At 49.1% G+C, this 19,211-nt stretch overlaps 3 protein-coding genes across 3 annotated transcripts; 1 reads left to right on the forward strand and 2 right to left on the reverse strand.

Annotated features, from left to right (window-relative positions):
- Nucleotides 1–453: 453 nt before the first annotated feature.
- On the reverse strand, nucleotides 454–1,416 carry LOC128726127 (protein Tob1). The gene has a single exon (XM_053819917.1). It carries the CDS (start codon nucleotides 1,414–1,416, stop codon nucleotides 454–456), a length of 963 nt encoding a protein of 320 aa, XP_053675892.1.
- Nucleotides 1,417–7,911: 6,495 nt separating this feature from the next.
- LOC128722598 (chromodomain-helicase-DNA-binding protein 1) lies at nucleotides 7,912–16,745 on the reverse strand. The gene is made up of 7 exons (XM_053816272.1): nucleotides 16,737–16,745; nucleotides 14,588–15,304; nucleotides 14,335–14,453; nucleotides 8,943–13,895; nucleotides 8,675–8,854; nucleotides 8,415–8,606; nucleotides 7,912–8,327 (listed from the first exon to the last, which is right to left on the reverse strand). Exons 1-7 carry the CDS (start codon nucleotides 16,743–16,745, stop codon nucleotides 8,027–8,029), a joined length of 6,471 nt encoding a protein of 2,156 aa, XP_053672247.1. The 3' UTR covers nucleotides 7,912–8,026.
- A 967-nt stretch (nucleotides 16,746–17,712) lies between these two features.
- LOC128722602 (uncharacterized) lies at nucleotides 17,713–19,166 on the forward strand. Its single transcript, XM_053816275.1, has 3 exons — nucleotides 17,713–17,819; nucleotides 17,899–18,137; nucleotides 18,205–19,166. Exons 1-3 carry the CDS (start codon nucleotides 17,713–17,715, stop codon nucleotides 19,164–19,166), a joined length of 1,308 nt encoding a protein of 435 aa, XP_053672250.1.
- The last annotated feature ends 45 nt before the right edge of the window (nucleotides 19,167–19,211 follow it).

A 19,211-nucleotide genomic window follows, 5' to 3' on the forward strand; every position in this document is an offset into this window, starting at 1 on the left:
CACCGAGAGAGACACACACTCGTGGCACACGGGGAAATTACGACGCACATACCGCGGATCACGCACTCACTACTTCCGGTTTTTCGTCTTTTCCGGATGCAGGATCACACACACGCTCACGTTTGCTTCTTCCATTCGGTTCATCACACACTTCTCTTCTCTTCGCTTCCACCTTGCGCGATTAATTCTGCCTTTTCTTTTTTGTTAGATCTTGTAGCTGCCACCAACACAACACAATGGCGCTAAGCTGAGCGAAGGATCAAAGGACCTCCCCTCTTCAACCGTTGCTTCGATCGTCTTCTCACGCGCTGCTCGGGGTGTGTTCGTAAGAAAGTAGTGTAAAAGTAGATACACTCCGATGAGATGACGCCTTCACCTCCACCTCCTCCCTCTCCCCTCTCGCCCACCTTGCTGGGTGGGTGGTTGGGTAGCAAAAGTCACGCCAACCCCTTCTTAGCATTGAGTGCGCACTTTGTTGTTAACGAACTGGTTCTCCCACGGGAAGTACTGCTGCGGTTGATGAATGCCACCGGCCGCTGGGTAAAAGTTGTTGCTGTGCTGCTGAGGCTGCTGCTGCTGCTGGTGTTGCTGCAGCTGGTATCTGGCGAGATTTTGCGCCGATTGCTGCTGCTGCTGCTGGTGGTTCAGGAAACCGGTGGCGGCACCGTACGGTGGGCTCAACGGGGGACTGGTTTGTCCGCTCGAGGACGAACTCATGCTGTTGCTGTGACGCTGCTTAGCGTAATGATGATGATGGTGGTTGTTCGATTGGTTGTGATTGTACTTGTTGTTATGGTGCTGCTGCTGCTGCTGTTGCTGGCCCTGGTGACCTCCTGGCGGCTTGCCGTTGCCACTCGTGGCATTGTTGTTGTTGTTGTTGCTACCATTGTGCTCAAGGTAGTCGGCCATCATGGTGCCCGCACTCCCGTTGCCACTGTCCACCGACGAAACGGACAGATCCAATCGACCAACACGCTCCATGATGAACTCATCACACGCCAAACCGGTGCTGCTGCCCGTTGAATCAAGATCCGACGATGGGCTGGCACGGCTTTGGGCCGTATCGTACAGCACACAGATCGTCCCATTTTCACCGATCCTGTACGACACCTCATCCGGATCGATCCAAATCGTCAGCTCGAGTGGGAGCAACTTCCGCAACACAACCGTATTCAATCCGACCGCATGGCCCGCCTTCTCGATGATCGGATCCATCTTGCCGTTGATACGCAAGCACCGGAACCCAGAACCCTTCGTCGGGACGTCCGGATACCAGTGGCACTGGAAGTGACGCGTCAGGATCTGCTCGAGCGAACCCTTGAAGTGCTGCAGCTGGCTCTCCGACAGCTGGTTCGCTTTGCGCACCCGCAGCAGATTCATCAGGAAGTCCGCCGCCGAATTAACCTCTATTCTCATGGTCGTACCGGGTGGATGGCGAGGGGAGGAGGTGGAAGAGGACACGGATGTCACTGGTGGCGGTGGTGTTGGTTGGTGTTGCTGCTGCTGCTGGTGGTGGTGCTGATACTACTGCTGCTGCTGCTGTTGCGGCTGCTGGCGTCGTTTTCGATCAGTTTGGAGACGCGTTTTGTGACGTTGCTGGTCGTAAGCACCTTCGTGTTCGCTGCTGCTGCTGACGACCGTGGCGCGTACATTCAAAACCTGTCCCGACACGTTACAACCGCGGAACACACACGTAGCTCGCAGACGCAGCGGTTCGCGCTCTCTCTCTCTTTCGCTCACGCGCGACTTTGTGTTGGCCTTGCGCGGTTCGGATGCGGCAATTAACACGACACGACACCGCGGCTGCTACTGCTACTGCTGTTGACGCACGTACGCACGCGATTCATCCACGAAAACGGCAACGACGACGACAACAACGTCGAAGAAGAAGCGCAAATTATTGCGTGGCTCGTCGCAAAAATCGCTCGCTATCGGTGGAACCAAAAGCGGGCCAACACAGAAATCTCGCAACGGAAACGGGCAGAAGAAAACACACCTCGAGAGCCTGAAGCGAACGCAACAACGTCGTAATACGCCGTCGTGTGTGCGCGCACACACGATTATACACACTGGCAGATGTTTTCGTTTCACAGGCACAGCGCGCGCGGGCACGGTTGCGTGTTTCCAAGTGGGTCGTAGTGTGCGTGGTGTCACAAATAAAACGATACCGTCGTACACCACCGCGAGGGCAATTGTTGGTTCTCGATCGCAGCAGGCCAAGGAGGAAAAAAATCCCTTCTCGTTGACGACGACGGCGACTCGGCTTCCTGGTTTTCTTCACGCCAAGGCGCACAAACACTCAAAAATCACACGCGCACCACACGCACACACGGCTGCTAGCGGACGCGCACGCACTTCTCCCTTTTTCCACGATTATGACGACGGCGGGGTTGGTTTTGCGATTCGCTCTCTCGTCCAGCATACGCATACGCGTGTACGCACACCAGCTTGCGGACGCGCTACAAAGATGGTCGCCAGTCAGCTAGCCTAGAGCCTGGGCTTCCTTTTCGTGCAGCAGCAATTTTCTCGCGTCTCGGTGCGGCCGCGTTTCCTTTTTATCGACGGAACTCGCCAAAATCTCCCACCCAACGGATGTATGTGAATGTGAGGAGGCGAGATAGAGACACGGAAGCGCGTTGTAACGAGCTTAGGGGGGTGCGCTCTTGCGAAAAAGCTATTACAGCACCACACACACGCACTCACATACACACACAGAGGCACACGCGCGTACACCAGGGGTGCTTAATGGCTTCGTGGTAAATAGTGGAAAATTCCAAGAAACAGACGAAAAATTCGCAAATAATCGCCACGAAACGTTTGCGAATGGCCGTCGTGTATTTGTGTGCGAGAAACGGATCTCCTCGCTGATGTGCGAGAGGCGATGGCCGGTTTGCAACTTAACACAATTTGCTTAGGAAAATCACAAGGGCTTTTGGAACTCGGTTGCTTTGTTTCGCGGCAAAGTAGCAGAACGGGGATCACCAACGACAATCACAAGCAGAAGAACAAACGAACGAAGGAACGAACGTGCTCGGTTGGTAGGAGGTTTGCACACAAAGCAAAACCAGTTGTGTAGCACGTCGTCGACGTTCGTTGGAAGAGAAAAACTGTTTTCGCAACGCGCGATTGCCAGACTACAGCACACCACGTAGCAGCGAATGGGGTGGTGTGGTTTTTCTTTTCTTCTTCACAGGCGGCCGTTGTTTGCCAGCCGTTGTGCGTATGTGTTTGTGCACCAGGGGCTCCTGCTGCTGCTGCTGACGCGTTTTGTTCGTAAGGAAACGCTGCTCACAAAAAGGATATGCGACTCCTCGGGCAATACAGCGTTTTGTTCCAAGGGTTCACGGTTCCGCTAGGTGCAGTTTTCGATTCGGCAACCGTGTTAACCTCGTTCGTGTGCGCACACAATAAAAATGGGCACGTTGTCCTCTGGACTAGCTGTAGCTCTGTTACCAGGCGAGGGTAAGTGGTTGGACGAGAGCGCGTTCAACTTTCGAATCCGGACGATTTTAACACTCGCTGTGCTTCTCTCGCACGCTCTCAGGATGGCAAATGTAACGATCTCTTTCTCTCGCGTTCAGTCCGCTTCTCTCCGCCACGCACTCACACACACACTCGCTCTCTCTCTCTCACTCTCGCTCTCACGCTGCTCACTTTGCTCTTGCACGACCAGCCACGTTGCCAGACAGCTCGCTCCGTTCTCGACTGCACGGAGGTTCAAATTCGAATGACGGAGCGTGCGCTTGTCTGGCCGCATGGGAGCTGCTGATGAGTTTCGTAGATGAAATAGTTCGGTCCACCCGGGCGGCCATATTGAAACGAGTTTTGACAGTGGGCTAAGCACGATTGCCATTTGTCACAAACGCTCCCACGTTTGCTTCAGGCGATAATTTAGACGGTAACAATATTAACTTATCATCAAACATAGTTGTTAATTTAATAGACAAATAAAGTTACGGTATGAGTGCCTCAGATATAAAAATAACCCGATGCACACGAAATAATGAATATGCTTTTGATAATGTCAAAGTCTTGCTCCATCTGTCATAGAGAACGTGCATTGGCCAACCAGGACTTCTTTGAGGCATTGAAACGGAGCAAATGAAGATGCAAGACACATATAAATGCATTACTTGACAGTAAGAAAATATGATGTAAAATTTTAATGACACATGTTGCAGATAAAAATTGATAAAGACAATAAATATTCTTTCAAGAATCACACAACAACAGGACAAATATTTGCAATAGTGCATAAAACAATCAATATTCCATTTCACAATGATCGACAAACTAAGTTTTGAATCCTATTTAGACAACAAATCGATTTCGATGTTATCCAAGGCTGGTAGAAATTACAGGTAAGAGAAACCAGCGCATTTGGTGGTCAAACATACGCTATCAACGCTTATGGCTATGAGTTTTTCTTCTACAACCAACCGGTTAAATTTGGTTAAATACATCCTTGTTCAGTTCTTGACCAGTTACTAAGCCCAAAGTGCTGCGAAAATAAAAACAAAAAGCGAATAAAACATTTGCCAGTCACTTTAGCTGCATAAGCTGAAGGAGTACATGCGACAGCAGTAGATTCAAATGTTAGAACGAAACAGCAATAGAAACAAACAACTCATCTAGATGAGTTTGCTTGCATCTGTCAGCACCACATTCGAGAGGGGTAGGAATATTGAAGTTGCAAGAAAAGTATATTCAACAAAGCTAACCTTTACAATTCATTCATTCAATTATTTGCAAAATACTCCCTGAATCATACTAATTTGGTGGGGAATAAATCATGAAATAGAAGATTGAAATCAGTATGTTTCTGAATGTTTGATTTCAATTCAGAAACTACATATTTTGCATATGCGTTCAAAGCAGCGCCAAATTAGCTTCTACAGTAAAGGCTACAAAAAATGAATTGTATGGCGTACAAAATCATTGTGACTACATAGTGAATGGTAAGTATGGATGAACATAAACATAGTAAAATTAGTAGGAATTTGTAATCATCGTCACAGAGCGTGTGCCCTAAGGATCCTTGGATCCAACAGGTATTTCCAGACGATTCTTCCATGCAAAATTTGACAGTTCAATGAAAATCGAGGTGTTTGTTGTTTTTCAACTCCTTGCACTGCAAGGATCGAGCTGACTGTTGGAACGACATTTCTTGTAATGGATGTCGCCAGTTGCAGCTGCAATGAATGCTTTCGCATCATGTTGAAAACATTACCCACCGCTAGTCGCCGTAGGGTAATGAGCCGTACCACTCTAATTTCATTTCGTTGACATTACATTAGCAACGACGCACTTGAACCCATTTCCAGCCCTACCAGCGCGCCGAGAATTAGGTCGTCATGTTATTTCTAGAACCGTCACTACCACCTCGAGCTACACACGTTCAGGGCCAACCCAATTCATTTGCTAATGAGTTTCAGCACGTTCTAGCCGGAAACATTACATATATCATACGCAGAAAGCACTTACCTTATCGTTGGAAATCTGTAATTTTTTTTGCGATTCCGTACGACGACGATGACGATAAGGTTTAGCTATTGCACAAAGGAAAATCACAAAGAAAATGCACGCACATGACTCCAACAGCGCAAAGAATAAGAAAGGGATGTTGGCTGGTTGGAATTTAAACTTCCAGTTGTACGAACTACAGCTTCGCCTCCAGCAGAAAGATGGGGCGCCTTCTATTGGCACTACTTCACGCACACGGCACAAAACGCGCATACACAATGCAGACCCGAACGAACTGCCGATATCCTCACGTATTACACAATAATCGCCTCCGAAATTGGCTGATAAGAACGAACTGCACCTTTTCTTCCCACATCTTTTCGCACGGCAATCGCTTCTTGTTTCTTCCCTTGCGATGCTGCTCACCACTGCACTCTACGCTCCGTGTGGGCTTCGCACCTTCGTTTGTGCATAACCTTTGGCGAACGTCACGAGACGACGCTATCTTACGCTATCGCGGGTGATTCCGTTGCACCGTGCGATAAATTCACTAACTTAAATTCACTCCAGCACTCGTTTTCCTTGCACTTTCTCGGTCGAATTTTTCGCCTTCCTCTTTTTCTGCTACAGCCCACTCAAAGCACCGCGCGAACCGCTGTCAAATAGCTTCACAGGCGCACACTGGAAATGTCATGTGGTCAGATGCGTTGACAGCTGGCGTAATAAAACAAATGTTTCTGCACGCAGTGCAAACACTAGCTATGAAAACCCAAAACATTACCCATCGCGACACGCGATCCGTAATAAACATTTCCACAAATGTATTTTATTTGCCATATTTTCTTACATTCAAATAAATTTTCTCTTTACGGTCGTATTTTTTATATTTGATATTGATATAACATACTAAAAAACTCGTCGGCAGCGTTATACGTTGTTGAAGAATGGTTTTCTTGTTTTATTCCATAGTTACTATAATCGTTCTGTTCCAGTTGTTTAAGCACAACTGGCGACTCTTTTCTGGTAAATGTGTGTATATATACTGTTTTTTAGACTGTACACATTATTCTACTGTGTCTATTGCTATCCCGTTGCTGCTTTCCTGAATGCCCCCTGCGTTGGCCCGTGCTAGTAGTAGCACTATTACTAAATACGTATAACTGTTGTCTGCTGCATCTTTTCCACAATCGAGTCTGCCTGACACGCCCTGATTTCAAGTCCCCTTGCTACCCTTTATGCCGTTTCCTTGCTGCGAGTGGGGTTTTAAAAAGATTGCTTCTACCAGGCTGGGGCAGCGTGAACGTTCCACTACACTCCTGCTCCATCCAATTAATTCAGTTTCGGCACTACCTATAAAACTTAGAGCATAAAATCACAATCGGTTCGTGTCGTACGAGTTTCACGTCCTTTTTTCTGTCTAAACGGCTAAAAACTAAAATGTGCGGATGTGGATGCTCGCGCATATCGTAAATAAATGGGAAAAAACGCTTGAACGCCTGTAACCAAACTCTGTCCTCCTGCATGATTTTTTTTATCACAAACGTATTCCTAAGATAGGCTTACACGCTGCCATGGTAAATCATCTAGGTCAATTACACGTCTCTCGGCCAACACTCTGGCATTTGGTCCGGTGAACGGGAATCAATTTGAGCAACCGTTCAAGCCTCCGTCTTTCCAACAGTACCAGACAGTAATGGAAGCGATTGTAGCGAATACGTCGTTCGAAGGGCGTTCCTTCGCTCTGTTGCCTGACTTGCAGGACCATGTTACTCACGATATGTGTGTTACGTAATGCCGTTAGAACAGAAGGAAACGACCAAAAAGGTGACATTGATTTTTTTGGATAAAATTATGCGATTTCCATCTTTGTTTTCATTGCTGCTTGTGTTATTTTCAAGGCGTATAAAATGATACTAATAGATTCTATTGCTTTAGCGATCTAATGATGAAATAAATAAAAGAACTTACTGCGTAACGAATGTGCGGTAGGCGAGTGGTGGCGAGTTCGGAACCGAGGCGATTGCAAACTGAGATGTCGCCTGTTGGTAAGGTTTTAAGGTCTTAAACTAAAATCAGTGGGTGCTGCTGCGATCATGAGCATAATCTTGCTAGTAATTCAGGCTACTTACAATAACGCAAACACGCGCACACACACAGACACACATCCGTTCGCTATTTTCCTAGCACTTGTCGTCCTAACCGAGGTGAATGCACTTCCATAAATCTAGCCCAATTTAACTACACTTAAACTAGCTTGTGAATTCTTAAAGTAATCTTAATTTCATCTTTCGTACCCCGGCTACTATACAACTCTACGTCATCTTCCAGAATCGATGGCTTACTCCTGATCTCCCTATCTCTCTTTCCCTTCATTCAGTTCGATCAAAATATACACGATTTTGCACAGTATGTTACACAACACCACTTGCTTCTTGCACCTCTCCCACCTCTCATTCTCATCTACCTATATGTATGTACACGTCTGTCTTTCCCGGCCAGCGTGAGACAGCACCTGAGTGTAGTCCATCCGTTTTTCAAATGGAATTAAACCGCATCTTAAGTTTCAATTGTTTGCCGCTGGTGGGGGCCTTCGCTCGTAGTCCGTGCGCCGGTAGTCTAGATAATCCGCCGGTGTCGAAACACCACCACCACCCACAGAGGCGGCGCTACTACCAACGACAGCACTTCCGGTGGGTACCAAAGGAACGGGTGGCCCACCACCGGGAGGTCTCGAAGAAGGAGGATAGCCTCCGCCACCCATCGGATATCGATACGGACTATCGCCGGGAGGATAATAGCCCGCCGACGGTGACATGCCGTATCCGTGGGCTCCAGCATAACTTCCCGAACCGGAGGGAGGATACCTAAAAAGCAAAGGTTCAGAAAACCGTAAACATGTGTGTTAGACCGTGGTCGTTTGCGTGATATGGCGAGATTCATCCGTTTATTACCTTCGCTTATCCTTGTATGCACGATCGGAACGATCCCGATCCCGTTCTCGATCTCGCTCACGATCCCGATCACGATCTCGTTCGCGATCCCGATCCCTATCTCGATCACGTTCCCGCTCTCGATGGTATCCCGAGGCAGGATGTCGGTTACTATAACCGTCGTATCGATCGCGCTTGTGTTCCACACTAAACCTGGGAAGGGTGTAATTTAAAACGATCAGAAAACCTGAGAAAATCGTCAACGATTCTCGTTCACATACCTATCCCTCCATCCACCGCCTTCAACCGGATAACCGACTGCTCGATCGTCCCTTGGATCCGGAAAAACACGCATACTCTGCGGGGTTGTCGGCACACCGCCTCTAGATGAAGATACATTGCGTAACCGATCGCGATCGGCGCCGTAATCATCCCATTTTTTGTCCCGATCACGATGATTGCTAATAGAAGAAAAACATCCACACACCGAAAGACAATCAGTATTCATCCATTGTGCTCGTTGTTTCCTTTGCCACAACACACGCTTACCGATTATCCCCGTGCAGTCTTTTGTACTCTTTGCTGTTTTCATCGTACTCCCCTTCTTCTAGCCTTCGTTTGGAATGCGCCGTACCATCGTCCTTGACGGGCGTTCCCGAATCCGGCCCATGGTGGCTATTGTCACCTCCTGCGGCCGCCTGTTGCTGCTGCTGATATCGTTCTCTTTGCTGCAACGCCGAATCGCTCATAATCGGGCCCCCGATGCCACCGGCATGATGATGCAGATGATGATGGTGATGATGTCGCTTCTTTTCCTTTCGCTCACGCCGCGAGCCTGACTTTTCGTCTTCTCGATCATCGGCACTATCCCCGCCCACGGGCTCACTGTGTCCGTTGTCCTTTTTGCCACCATGTGCCTTCTTGCCCCGGCCGTCTTTGGACTCTTTTAACGGCGAGCCACCGGTGGTTCCGGACGTGTTGTTCACTCCACCACCACCGTTGCCAGCCTCGCCGTCCACGGAGATACCCTCGCTGCGCTTGACCGCATGCTTGTACAGCTTGAACAGCTTGCGCGCGTCAAACTCCGTGAACTTCGACACGAAGTACCACAGGTTGCTGCGCCATTCCTTCGCTTTCTCCGGGTCACGGTACTCGGCGAGACAGAGATTGATCTGATCACCGATACTCAGCAGGCAGGCGCGCGTTTGTCGGAGCTGTTCGTCCTGCGGCAGTGTCTCGTCCGGATTATCGAGCGTCTTGAGTGCCTTCTTTACCGGACGCATCTTTTCCTTGCACTCGTTGAACACGGTCGGGTCGAGATCGCCCAGGATATTCAACGCGCACGGTTCGTTATTGGCCGTGAAGTGCATCGGACCTGTGTTTTTGTTTTTCTTGTCCTTCTTTGCGTCCTTCTGCTTGTCTTTCTTCGATTTTTTCTTGTCCTTTTTGTCCGTCTCCTTACCGTGGTGTGGGGCGTGCTCATCCACCGGCTTCGACCCGTTCGAGTGCTCATCGTGATGGTTGTGGTGATTGTGGTGATTATCCGATTCCGACAGTTTTTTAATCTTGCTACCAGTCTTTTTCTCTTCAGTCGAACCAGTCGCCACCGTCGTCATCGATGCCAACCCTCCTCCCATAGTGCCACCGCCGGAAGACGTTATTCCGGCTCCACCAAGCTGGCCACTTCCACCTAGCGCAACGTCTTCTCCTGCCGCCACCGCAGCTATCGTTGCCGCTATGGAGCACGTTATCGATGAATCCCCCGCAACCGTGTTCGCGTAACCAGCCGGATTGTTCCCAACGACCGGTGGGACCGACGTTAGCTTTGGCTCCTTCGGTTTGCGCTGTTTGCGCGGTTTGGAAGTACCACGCTTCAGCTCGAGCGTCTTCCGCAACACTTTCAGCAGGTACTCGGCGCGCGACTGCAGGTGTTTGCCTTGCGGCTTCCGGCTGGCATCGTTGAACAGGATCTTATCCGCTAGCCCGAGCGACGGGTCCATCTTCATCGCTTCCCACGACCCAATACCGAACTGGTAGATGCCTCGCAGCAGCCTCGAATCGTCGTCCCCGTTCCAATCGACGTCGAAGTTGGGTGGGCGCGTGTTGATGTTCAATGTCCAGCGAGCCCGCTCGTTGGCATCGCTCGGTATCACCTCATCCAGCGGTTGCAACTCCTCGACACACTGCATCAGCGTTTTCACATTAAACGACGCTCCGCCGAGCTTGCTCGAATATGCGGCCCGAGCGCCTTTTTTCCGACCATCTCCTCCAACGACAGCCGCCAGATGCTTGCCACCATCGGATTCGACCTTTTTCGCAATTTCCCGCATCGTCTGCACACAGCGGTCGTGCAGTAGTTGGGCAGCTCTCCGGACTTCGGATAATGGCTTCTCCTGCAGCTCGGCATCACATGCTATCGCCTCGAGTCGCTTCAGTGGGGCTGGGAACTTCTTGTAGCTCTTTATTAGCCGCCTTAGCTCCGCATCCGAGAATCCTCCGATTTTCTCCTTGGTTGAATACCGACCACGTGATCGTTTCGTTTTGCCATCCTCACCACCATCACTGGCGTCCGAGTCCACCTCATCGCTTTCGTCATCTTGTGCCTTCCGTTTCTTGCCCTTACCACCCTTTCCGGTATCGTTGGCCCCATACTGGTCGTTCTGTTTCACCGCTGGCCTCCGCGGTGGCAAATACAGATCCTTGATTTCTCTCTCACGCTCTTCCGCCTCCACCAACTCGCGGTACGACTTCGGAATGATTTCGTCCCAGTCCTTCCCTTCCTGGTCCTGGTCCGCACCGGTACCTTTCATGCCCTTCCCGACAGGTCTCGGATCGGAAACCATGTTATCCTCGTCGAAATCGAACGTGGTCACATTGAACGCGGACAGCAGCTCATCCCCGGGCATGTTTGGCGCGTCGTCTCGCGTTTCCGCACGCCGCAGGATCTCGTCAATGTCACACACCAGTTCCTCGTCACCATCGTCTTCCTCCTTGAATAGCTCCTCAGCACCAAACTTCAAAATCGCCGACAGCTCATCCTTGGTGAACGGATTAGACGTGTTACTACCACCGTTCTTGTCCAACACGGTACGTCCCGTCGTGTCCATCCTTTGGATCACCAGATGGTCCAGCACCATTTTCTGCTTGGCACGCTCCACAATGTTCTCCTCAACAGAATGTGCCGTCACCAACCGATAGATGTTGACCTGGTTCTTCTGACCGATTCGATGTGCGCGGGCTTGCGCCTGCAAATCGTTCTGAGGATTCCAATCCGAGTCAAAAATGATGACGGTATCCGCGGTGGCGAGATTAATACCCAACCCGCCAGCCCTCGTCGACAGCAGGAAGCAAAAGTCGGTCGAACCTTCCGCGTTGAAGTGATCAAGCGCTTGCTTGCGCAACTCGCCCTTAATGCTACCATCGAGCCGCTGGAAGGAAAAGTGCCGCTTCTGCAAATACTCCGCCAGAATGTCCAACATGCGCACCATCTGCGAGAAGATCAGCACCCGGTGGCCGGTTTCCTTCAATCGGCAGAGCAGCTTATCCAGCAACACAAGCTTCCCCGAGCCTTTCAGCAGCTGTTGCACCACGTCGTGTTGGTTGTTTCGTTGCGTTTCGAACTCGATGGGATTCGTGAGGGCAGCATGGTTGCAGCACTTCTTCAGCTCAACCACGATGTTGAGGAACGTACCGGCCGAACCCTTCATGCCCTTGCGCAGCGCGTCGAAGTTCTTCGACAGGATCCATTTGTAGTACTGCCGCTGTATCGAGGTCATCTCCACCCGCAGTATCTGCTCCACCTTCGAGGGCAGGCTCTTCTCCACGTCCTTCTTCACGCGCCGCAACAGGTACGGTTCGAGCTCCTTGTGCAGCTTCGTGTAGCACTTGTCGTTCGTCGTGTTGCCGTAGTTGCGCTCAAAGTCATCCCACGACACGAACCGTTCCGGCATGATGAAGTGCAGCAGCGCCCACAGCTCTTTGAGCGAGTTTTGCAGCGGTGTGCCCGTTATTAGCAATCGGTGGTTCGTATCGAACTCCTTTAGGGCCTTGTAAAGCAGCGAATCGTCGTTCTTGAGCCGATGCGCTTCGTCCACCAGCAACGACGCCCACGCGATCGAACCGAGAAACGTCTTGTCCTTCAGCAGGATCTCGTACGTCGTGAGGATGGCGTTGAACTTCAGCGTTTTCGCACTGTCGTAACACCACTCGTACTGCCGGATGATCTCGCGCGACTGCACATCACCCAGGTACGTCACCACGTTCATCTCAGGCGCCCAGATAGCGAATTCACGTTGCCATGCCGGCATCGTACTCAACGGCACCACGCACAGAAACGGTCCGTACAACTGCTGCGACTTAAACAGATAGTACAGAAAGCAGATCGTCTGGATCGTTTTGCCCAAGCCCATCTCGTCCGCGAGAATGACCGAGTTCTCCTTGCACCACGTGAGTATCAACCAGTTCAGCCCATCCATTTGGTAATCGCGTAGCTTCAATCCCCGTTCCTCACCCAAATATTCGGGTTGCGTTTTAAGGTGCTTGAAATTTGGCCGATACCGGATAGCTTTGCAGTGCTTCGATGGGGTCCGGCGTGATTCCTCGCGTTCGTGAAACTCCACGATCTTCTTTTGCCACTTGCGCCGGATGAGACTCGCGTCCTCCCACGTCGAATCGGAATACGGAAGCGATTCCCACTTGCACAGGTAATCCAATCCCGTGCCCCCTTCGTCCGTCTTTTCCACCTGCGCGATAATGCGCTCGACGAAATAGTAGCTCTTCAGCAGATCCTGCTGCAGCTCCTGTTGGCACTCGTAGTAGTCGATGTCCTCGGGACCGGCCTGGTGCTTACGCCAGTACTCCAGTGACTGCTCGCGTTTGATGTAATTTTCTAACTTCTTCATGCCCTTAACTTTCTGCTCCTTGAGCGTCTCCTCCGACTCCCAGGTGCAATGCAGGTACGACCAACCCGTCCACTTGATGAGAAATTGTTCCTCCCGTTCGTGCCCGACGCCGTCCCCTCCAATCTCGTTCGGGTCACCATTCTCTTCGATAGCGTAGACCGTCGTCACGGCACCGGTCGCTCCCCGTCGTCCTTTTCGCCGCCCAAGGATTCGCTCGATTGTCTCCGCCTTTTCCTCCTCGGCTGCGGCTGCAGCTGCTGCGGCGGCCGCTTCTTCCGCCTCCTGGTCCATTTCCAACAGGTCATCGCTGTCCGTCGGTTCGTCCCCGCTCTCTTCCTTGTAACTGACGGTGTTATTTTTCCTCCTCGTCGCCGATCGCTTCCGATCATCGTCGCTATTACTCGCTTCATCCGAGCTGTACGCGTTACTGGCTTTCTTCTTTTTGGCCTTTGCTTTGGCGGCCGAGGCAGCGGCAGCCGGAGTGGGCCGCTTTTTGCTGGCAGCGGTCGGTTTCCGCCGGTAGCGCTTTTCACCAGAGTCATCTGAATCACCGTCGCTTGCATCACTCTCCGAGGTGTCCGACTTCCAACGGTTCTTCGAGCTGGTGCGTAACAAGGAATGGTGGAATAGCCAAAAAAAAGACCAAAAGAAACAAAAAAACGAAAAGCGCATATTTTAAACGATTAGTTATTTTGCTGAGCTCAAACGTATCATCTATGCGTAAAATCGGTTCATCTGAGTGTGGCAGATAAATTTAGACTCGGGCATTAATTAACGCTCAAGAACATACGCGTACGATTCTGCGCGTTATCTTCGCACGCATTAAAAAAATGAAAGAAAAATGTTCGAATGCGTGAATAGGTCCGTTTCGTGTACGAAATATTAGCAGAGACCGAAGCTAATACAGGGTTAGATAAAAATATAAAGCCGCCTTAAAGGATCCATCGAAAAAAAAATGAAAATAACTAATATTTGATGCTCGAATACCTCAAACGGATGGCAAGATGTAAAAAGTACCACATCAAACAATACTTACGTACCTTTTCTTCTTTTTTGATGCCTTGGAGCCCGTTTGAGCGGTGGGACGCTTCCGTGCAGCAGCAACAGCTTTCTTACGAGCACTTTTTCGCCTCAGTTTGTTGGCAGCGTAGTCCTCGTCCTATCAGGCAAACGAAAATCCACAATAAATCAAATTATTAACATGAAATCCATTCCATCTCTACTTTCAGTCGAATTGTAGGCACCGTTGCAACTGCAACTCAGCCAAACACACATATTTGGCATGATAATTACATCGTAGCTGCTTTTTGACGAATGCTGTGGTTCTTCGTCGTCCTCATCGTCCTCGTCTTCCTCCTCTTCGTCCTCCAGGGGTGCAGGAACTGATGCGGCAGTTGCTCCCAGCCGCTGCCTCGCTTTGGACGTATCGTCATCCTCATCCTCGTCCTCGTCATCATCATCCTCCTCATCGTCGTCGTCCACTTCCTCGCTATGCCGGCTGACATTGCTTGGTTTGCTGGCACTGTTATCCGAATCGCTGTTATGATGATTGGATGCATTTTTACCCGGATTCTCAGAATCCGATCGTGCCCGGTTGCCCTGACTTGTCGCCTGCAAAGAGTGATGGTTCGCGCCAGCGCTTCTCCGATCCTTGTTCACTGACACCTGGTCATCCGAGTCCTCCTCATCCTCATCTTGCTGATCATCATCGTCATCATCTTCATCCTCGTCTTCCACGCCGTGATGGTTACTGCTGGATTTGCTGTCCGCTAGGCCATTTTCGGCTGTAGAATTCCGATTTGTGTCACTACTGTTGGAGATGTTATTGGTGGCCGAAGACGCCGTTCCGCTGGTGTCGCGGTTAGAAGCATTTCGACCATTGGTTTGCTCGTTGTCACTCGAGCTCGAACTGGAGGAACCCGATCCGGATTCACTCTCCGATTCGGAAGATGAGCCGCTCTTGCTCCCGCTGCTGGATTCATTTTCTGAATCACTCTTATCCTCTTTTGTCTGGAACGAACGGGGAAATAACGACGGCATTGGTAGGTAGGAATCAAAAAAATTTACCATCAGTATGATTTTGCCTCAAAATCTGGAACATTATTGTTACTAGTACTGATATTTTAGATACGATTCAATAACAACATACAATAATTGCAATTGTAGACACATAGTACTTTATTTTCGCAATTGCATTTGTGGACAAATTGAAACAGAGTACCAGGATGAATGGGTTTAACTGGAACGGTGGATCTAACGGATATTAGCTGAGGTATCTAACGGAACGAACAAAGCCGTCTAATCGTACGTGACTGTAAAATACATAAAACTTTGTAAAACTTCTCAGATCATCTACTCTACATGCGTTGAGCCACAATCGATTACACATGTCTATGATTCCAAAACAATCATCAAAATTAATTCATTTGTTTGTGTTCCATAACAACGGCTATTTAAACTTCACACCTGTTAGCAAAATACCTATTCAAAAAACTTTTCGCCAACAGATACGGAACAGTTTGACTTGGCACACGTATTCGCATCCATAATCATCCGGTAGCGGTAGGTTGCTTCGGAAAATTGTTAAAACGACATTAAATATGCAAAATGGAATCCTTCACGATCTTTTCGTCTTTTAGCAATTATTGAACAAGCCACTGACACGTTTTGCGACGCAATACCACAGATTCTATCATGCAAACATCAATAACTAAAAAACCACATGGAACAGTGGCTAAACACGTCCACAGCTCCGGTGGATCCGGATGTGGAAATGCTGGCGATTCGGCATTTGGTTGTTTCTGGTCGCATGTTGGCATCCACCGTCCCGAGACAAAGAAAACGATTACGTAATCCTAAAAAAATACCAAATGAAGATTTTTTGAAAAACCACACATCCAAAGGCAGCTATTTGATGCCAATGTAGCACCGGATAGCGTGTTTCACCAAATTCCAACACAAAAGAGCCCAAAATCAACGTTCCGCTGCTCTGGTCACGTGATCTGGAATGTTCCACGTGGCATGGCACGACGGTGGACACGGAAAAGTCACCGAAAATCCGCGGAAACCACTCCGGAAGACAAAATTTGCCTCCGCAGATGGTTTTCACCCCCGAAATACGACGGTTTAGGCTCAATTTGCGAAAAAGGGTCCCCTTTCGATTTCGACGAAATGGGCATCACGGAAGGTGCCGGACGCAGGGCTATCGAATGGACAACGATCCAGGGTGGAACAGTGACCGGTTCCGGATTTGGGGACACTTTTAGTCCGGCACAATCGCCGTACAGAGGGAAGCTTGTGCTTCGGGGCCCATTATCACCAACTTGCAGCAGTTGTACGCCACACCCAGCCGGTGCGTCCGGGAGTAAAATGAGCTCAAAACACAGAGAGAACAAAGGTTTGATTAAATATAACACGAAACAATATAAAATTGCTATTTTACCTGGCTCATTACGCTTTTTAACGGAATTTTCTTCGGCAGTATACGATAAAATTATTTCTACCATATGGAAATGTTGTCGAAAAATGCGCGGCACCGATACGATTCGATTGCGGATGGTTTTCAGCCGAAACACCGTTTTCCAGGCGAAGAAATTTCAATTTTTACACTCGTGAAAATTTTTTCTCAACACTTTGCTATCGACGCCATTTTCTTTCCTGCCCGTGCTCCAAGGCTGCTGCTGACTCGCAACCACTTTCTGCATTCGCCGACCGCCTTACGCCAAACGAAACACAGAATGAAAATGCTACCGATCGCACACGAAACCGGAACAAAATCACGGAAAATTACAGCACTGGCACATCGGTGTATGGTTCTATTATTGTTTACCACTGGATGGAAGCGCTTGCAAGCCTCCGTCGATCGAATTTTGCACCAGCACAGTTTTGCTGCAGCTTACTTCGGCGCCATCTTAGAAATCGGTTTGCTCGATTGCTTTACGCTATCGTAAGAGTGAGCGAGAGAGCCATCATAGAAGGACCGTCCACTGCACTGAAATTTACATTACTCGAGCTTGCCACTGCATCGTGTCTCGTTTCTGTGGGAAGGCATCGCTGCTCGACGCGTGCAAACAGACAATTTGTCGCATTAACATGTTCAGAGTGTGCAGAAACATAAACAACAATATTCGCACTTACTTTTTAGTCATTTTAACAGAGCTATCCTTGCAAATATCAATCCGGATTGGTTATGAACACCATTCATTGTTTAAAAACTATCCACTGGCAACACTGCTCGAAGATCGACGAAAATGGTCGTTGTACAGTGGGCGCTCATTTCCAAAGATTGTTGTCAGTTTGACAGCAAAAACATACCTGGAATAAAGTTCGTTTTCGCGGTAAATCAATCCACGGAATTCGCTGCAACAGCAACTGTGCAGTTCGTTATTACGTCTGATTCGTTGTACTAGTTACCAAAAATGGAGCTAGTGGCTCAGTTACCTAAACTGGATCTGGAGATGGTTAAGTTATTCCTGCAGGATAATAACTTAAACCATCAAACACTTAAATTACGACGAACAAGCAAGTACGTGTTAATACTTGAGATGGCGGACCTACGTCTAATCGAGGGTTTTGGCTTGTTTTCTTTTTTCGATGGACATCAGACCAGCTTCAAACACTGCGCTTGAGCACATCGATGTAACTGATTTGCAGGTTCTACCCATGGCTACCAATCGTAAAAAGATGGATGCCAACCTAAAACTATCCGTTAAAGTAACGGAAAAGCAACAGACAGTTCAGAAGAGCAAATCTACACCAAAACAACACTCCATTGCTGTAGAGTTCCTGGTGCAACCATCAAGAATAATCTCGATGTTCTGCGCCGAATGTGATGGTGCAAAAGGTTAATCTCGAATTTCTCGCATCTGAGAGCAGCAACGTGATTATTAACGCTTTCGATATTCTTTCAGCTCAATGCAGTGCAAAATCGAGATTGTTGCACTGGGTGCAAATTAAGCAGCAGACATGCGGTGATTTGTCCAATGAGGAAGAAAACCAGCCGCTGAAAGAAAATATAGTGAAGAAATTTAAAATCACACGAGAATGCCGCGTGGTGTTGCAACCGCTAAGTAATATTCAAATTAACTCGTTTGTCGACTCCAAGCCCGTGCTGAAGAAACTACAGAAACAGCCAGTTGCCGTATCCCCGACTCAGTTGGAAACCGTCCAAAAGCTCTCCATGTTTCGACTAATTCGGGAGTACAAGGGCGACAATGCCAAGGAATTCCTCAAGTTCTGCACCAAACATATGCCCAAGAAAGTGTGCGAGTTCGTTCAGGCCCTGACGATCGAACAAGCAGATACAGATCTGTGGCATGAGCTGCGCAAAGGTCGGATTACAGCATCGCGCATGCATGAAGCCTCCCGTTGCACCATGCTGAGCGGATCGTTAGTAAACAATATAATGGGCATTTCGTCAGGATTTTCGATGGCCATGAAACGAGGCACCGATCTCGAGGGGCATGTGTTTAGCGAGCTGCAAAAGGAATACCCCGGGCTGCGGAACATAGGCCTGGTGCTGGACCCGGAGTTTCCGTGGATTGGCGCTTCCCCTGATGGGATTTGCGACGAATTCGTGCTGGAAATCAAGTGCCCGTACACGGCGAATACGCACGAGAAATATGTGGACGTGAACAAGCTCTCGCCGAAGTACTTCGGCCAGATACAGTTGCAGATGCACATGACCCATAAGACGAAGGCGCTGCTCGCAGTAGCAGCACTGAATTTTGAAACGACGAAACACATCACTAAAGTGTGGATCGACTACGACAAGGAATACGTAGGTCGCATTATGGAAGAATCGTTTGAATTCTGGCAGAAGGCCATATTTAAAGTGTTGCTCAAGAAGCGCAATGCCCAAAAACATAAGTAAAAGTTAATGTTATTTAAGTTTTTTTCATTCCATTTGCCTCCAAGC

This window comes from Anopheles nili, chromosome 3 (genome assembly GCF_943737925.1).
Source record: "Anopheles nili chromosome 3, idAnoNiliSN_F5_01, whole genome shotgun sequence".
NCBI classification, from domain to species: Eukaryota; Metazoa; Arthropoda; class Insecta; order Diptera; family Culicidae; genus Anopheles; species Anopheles nili.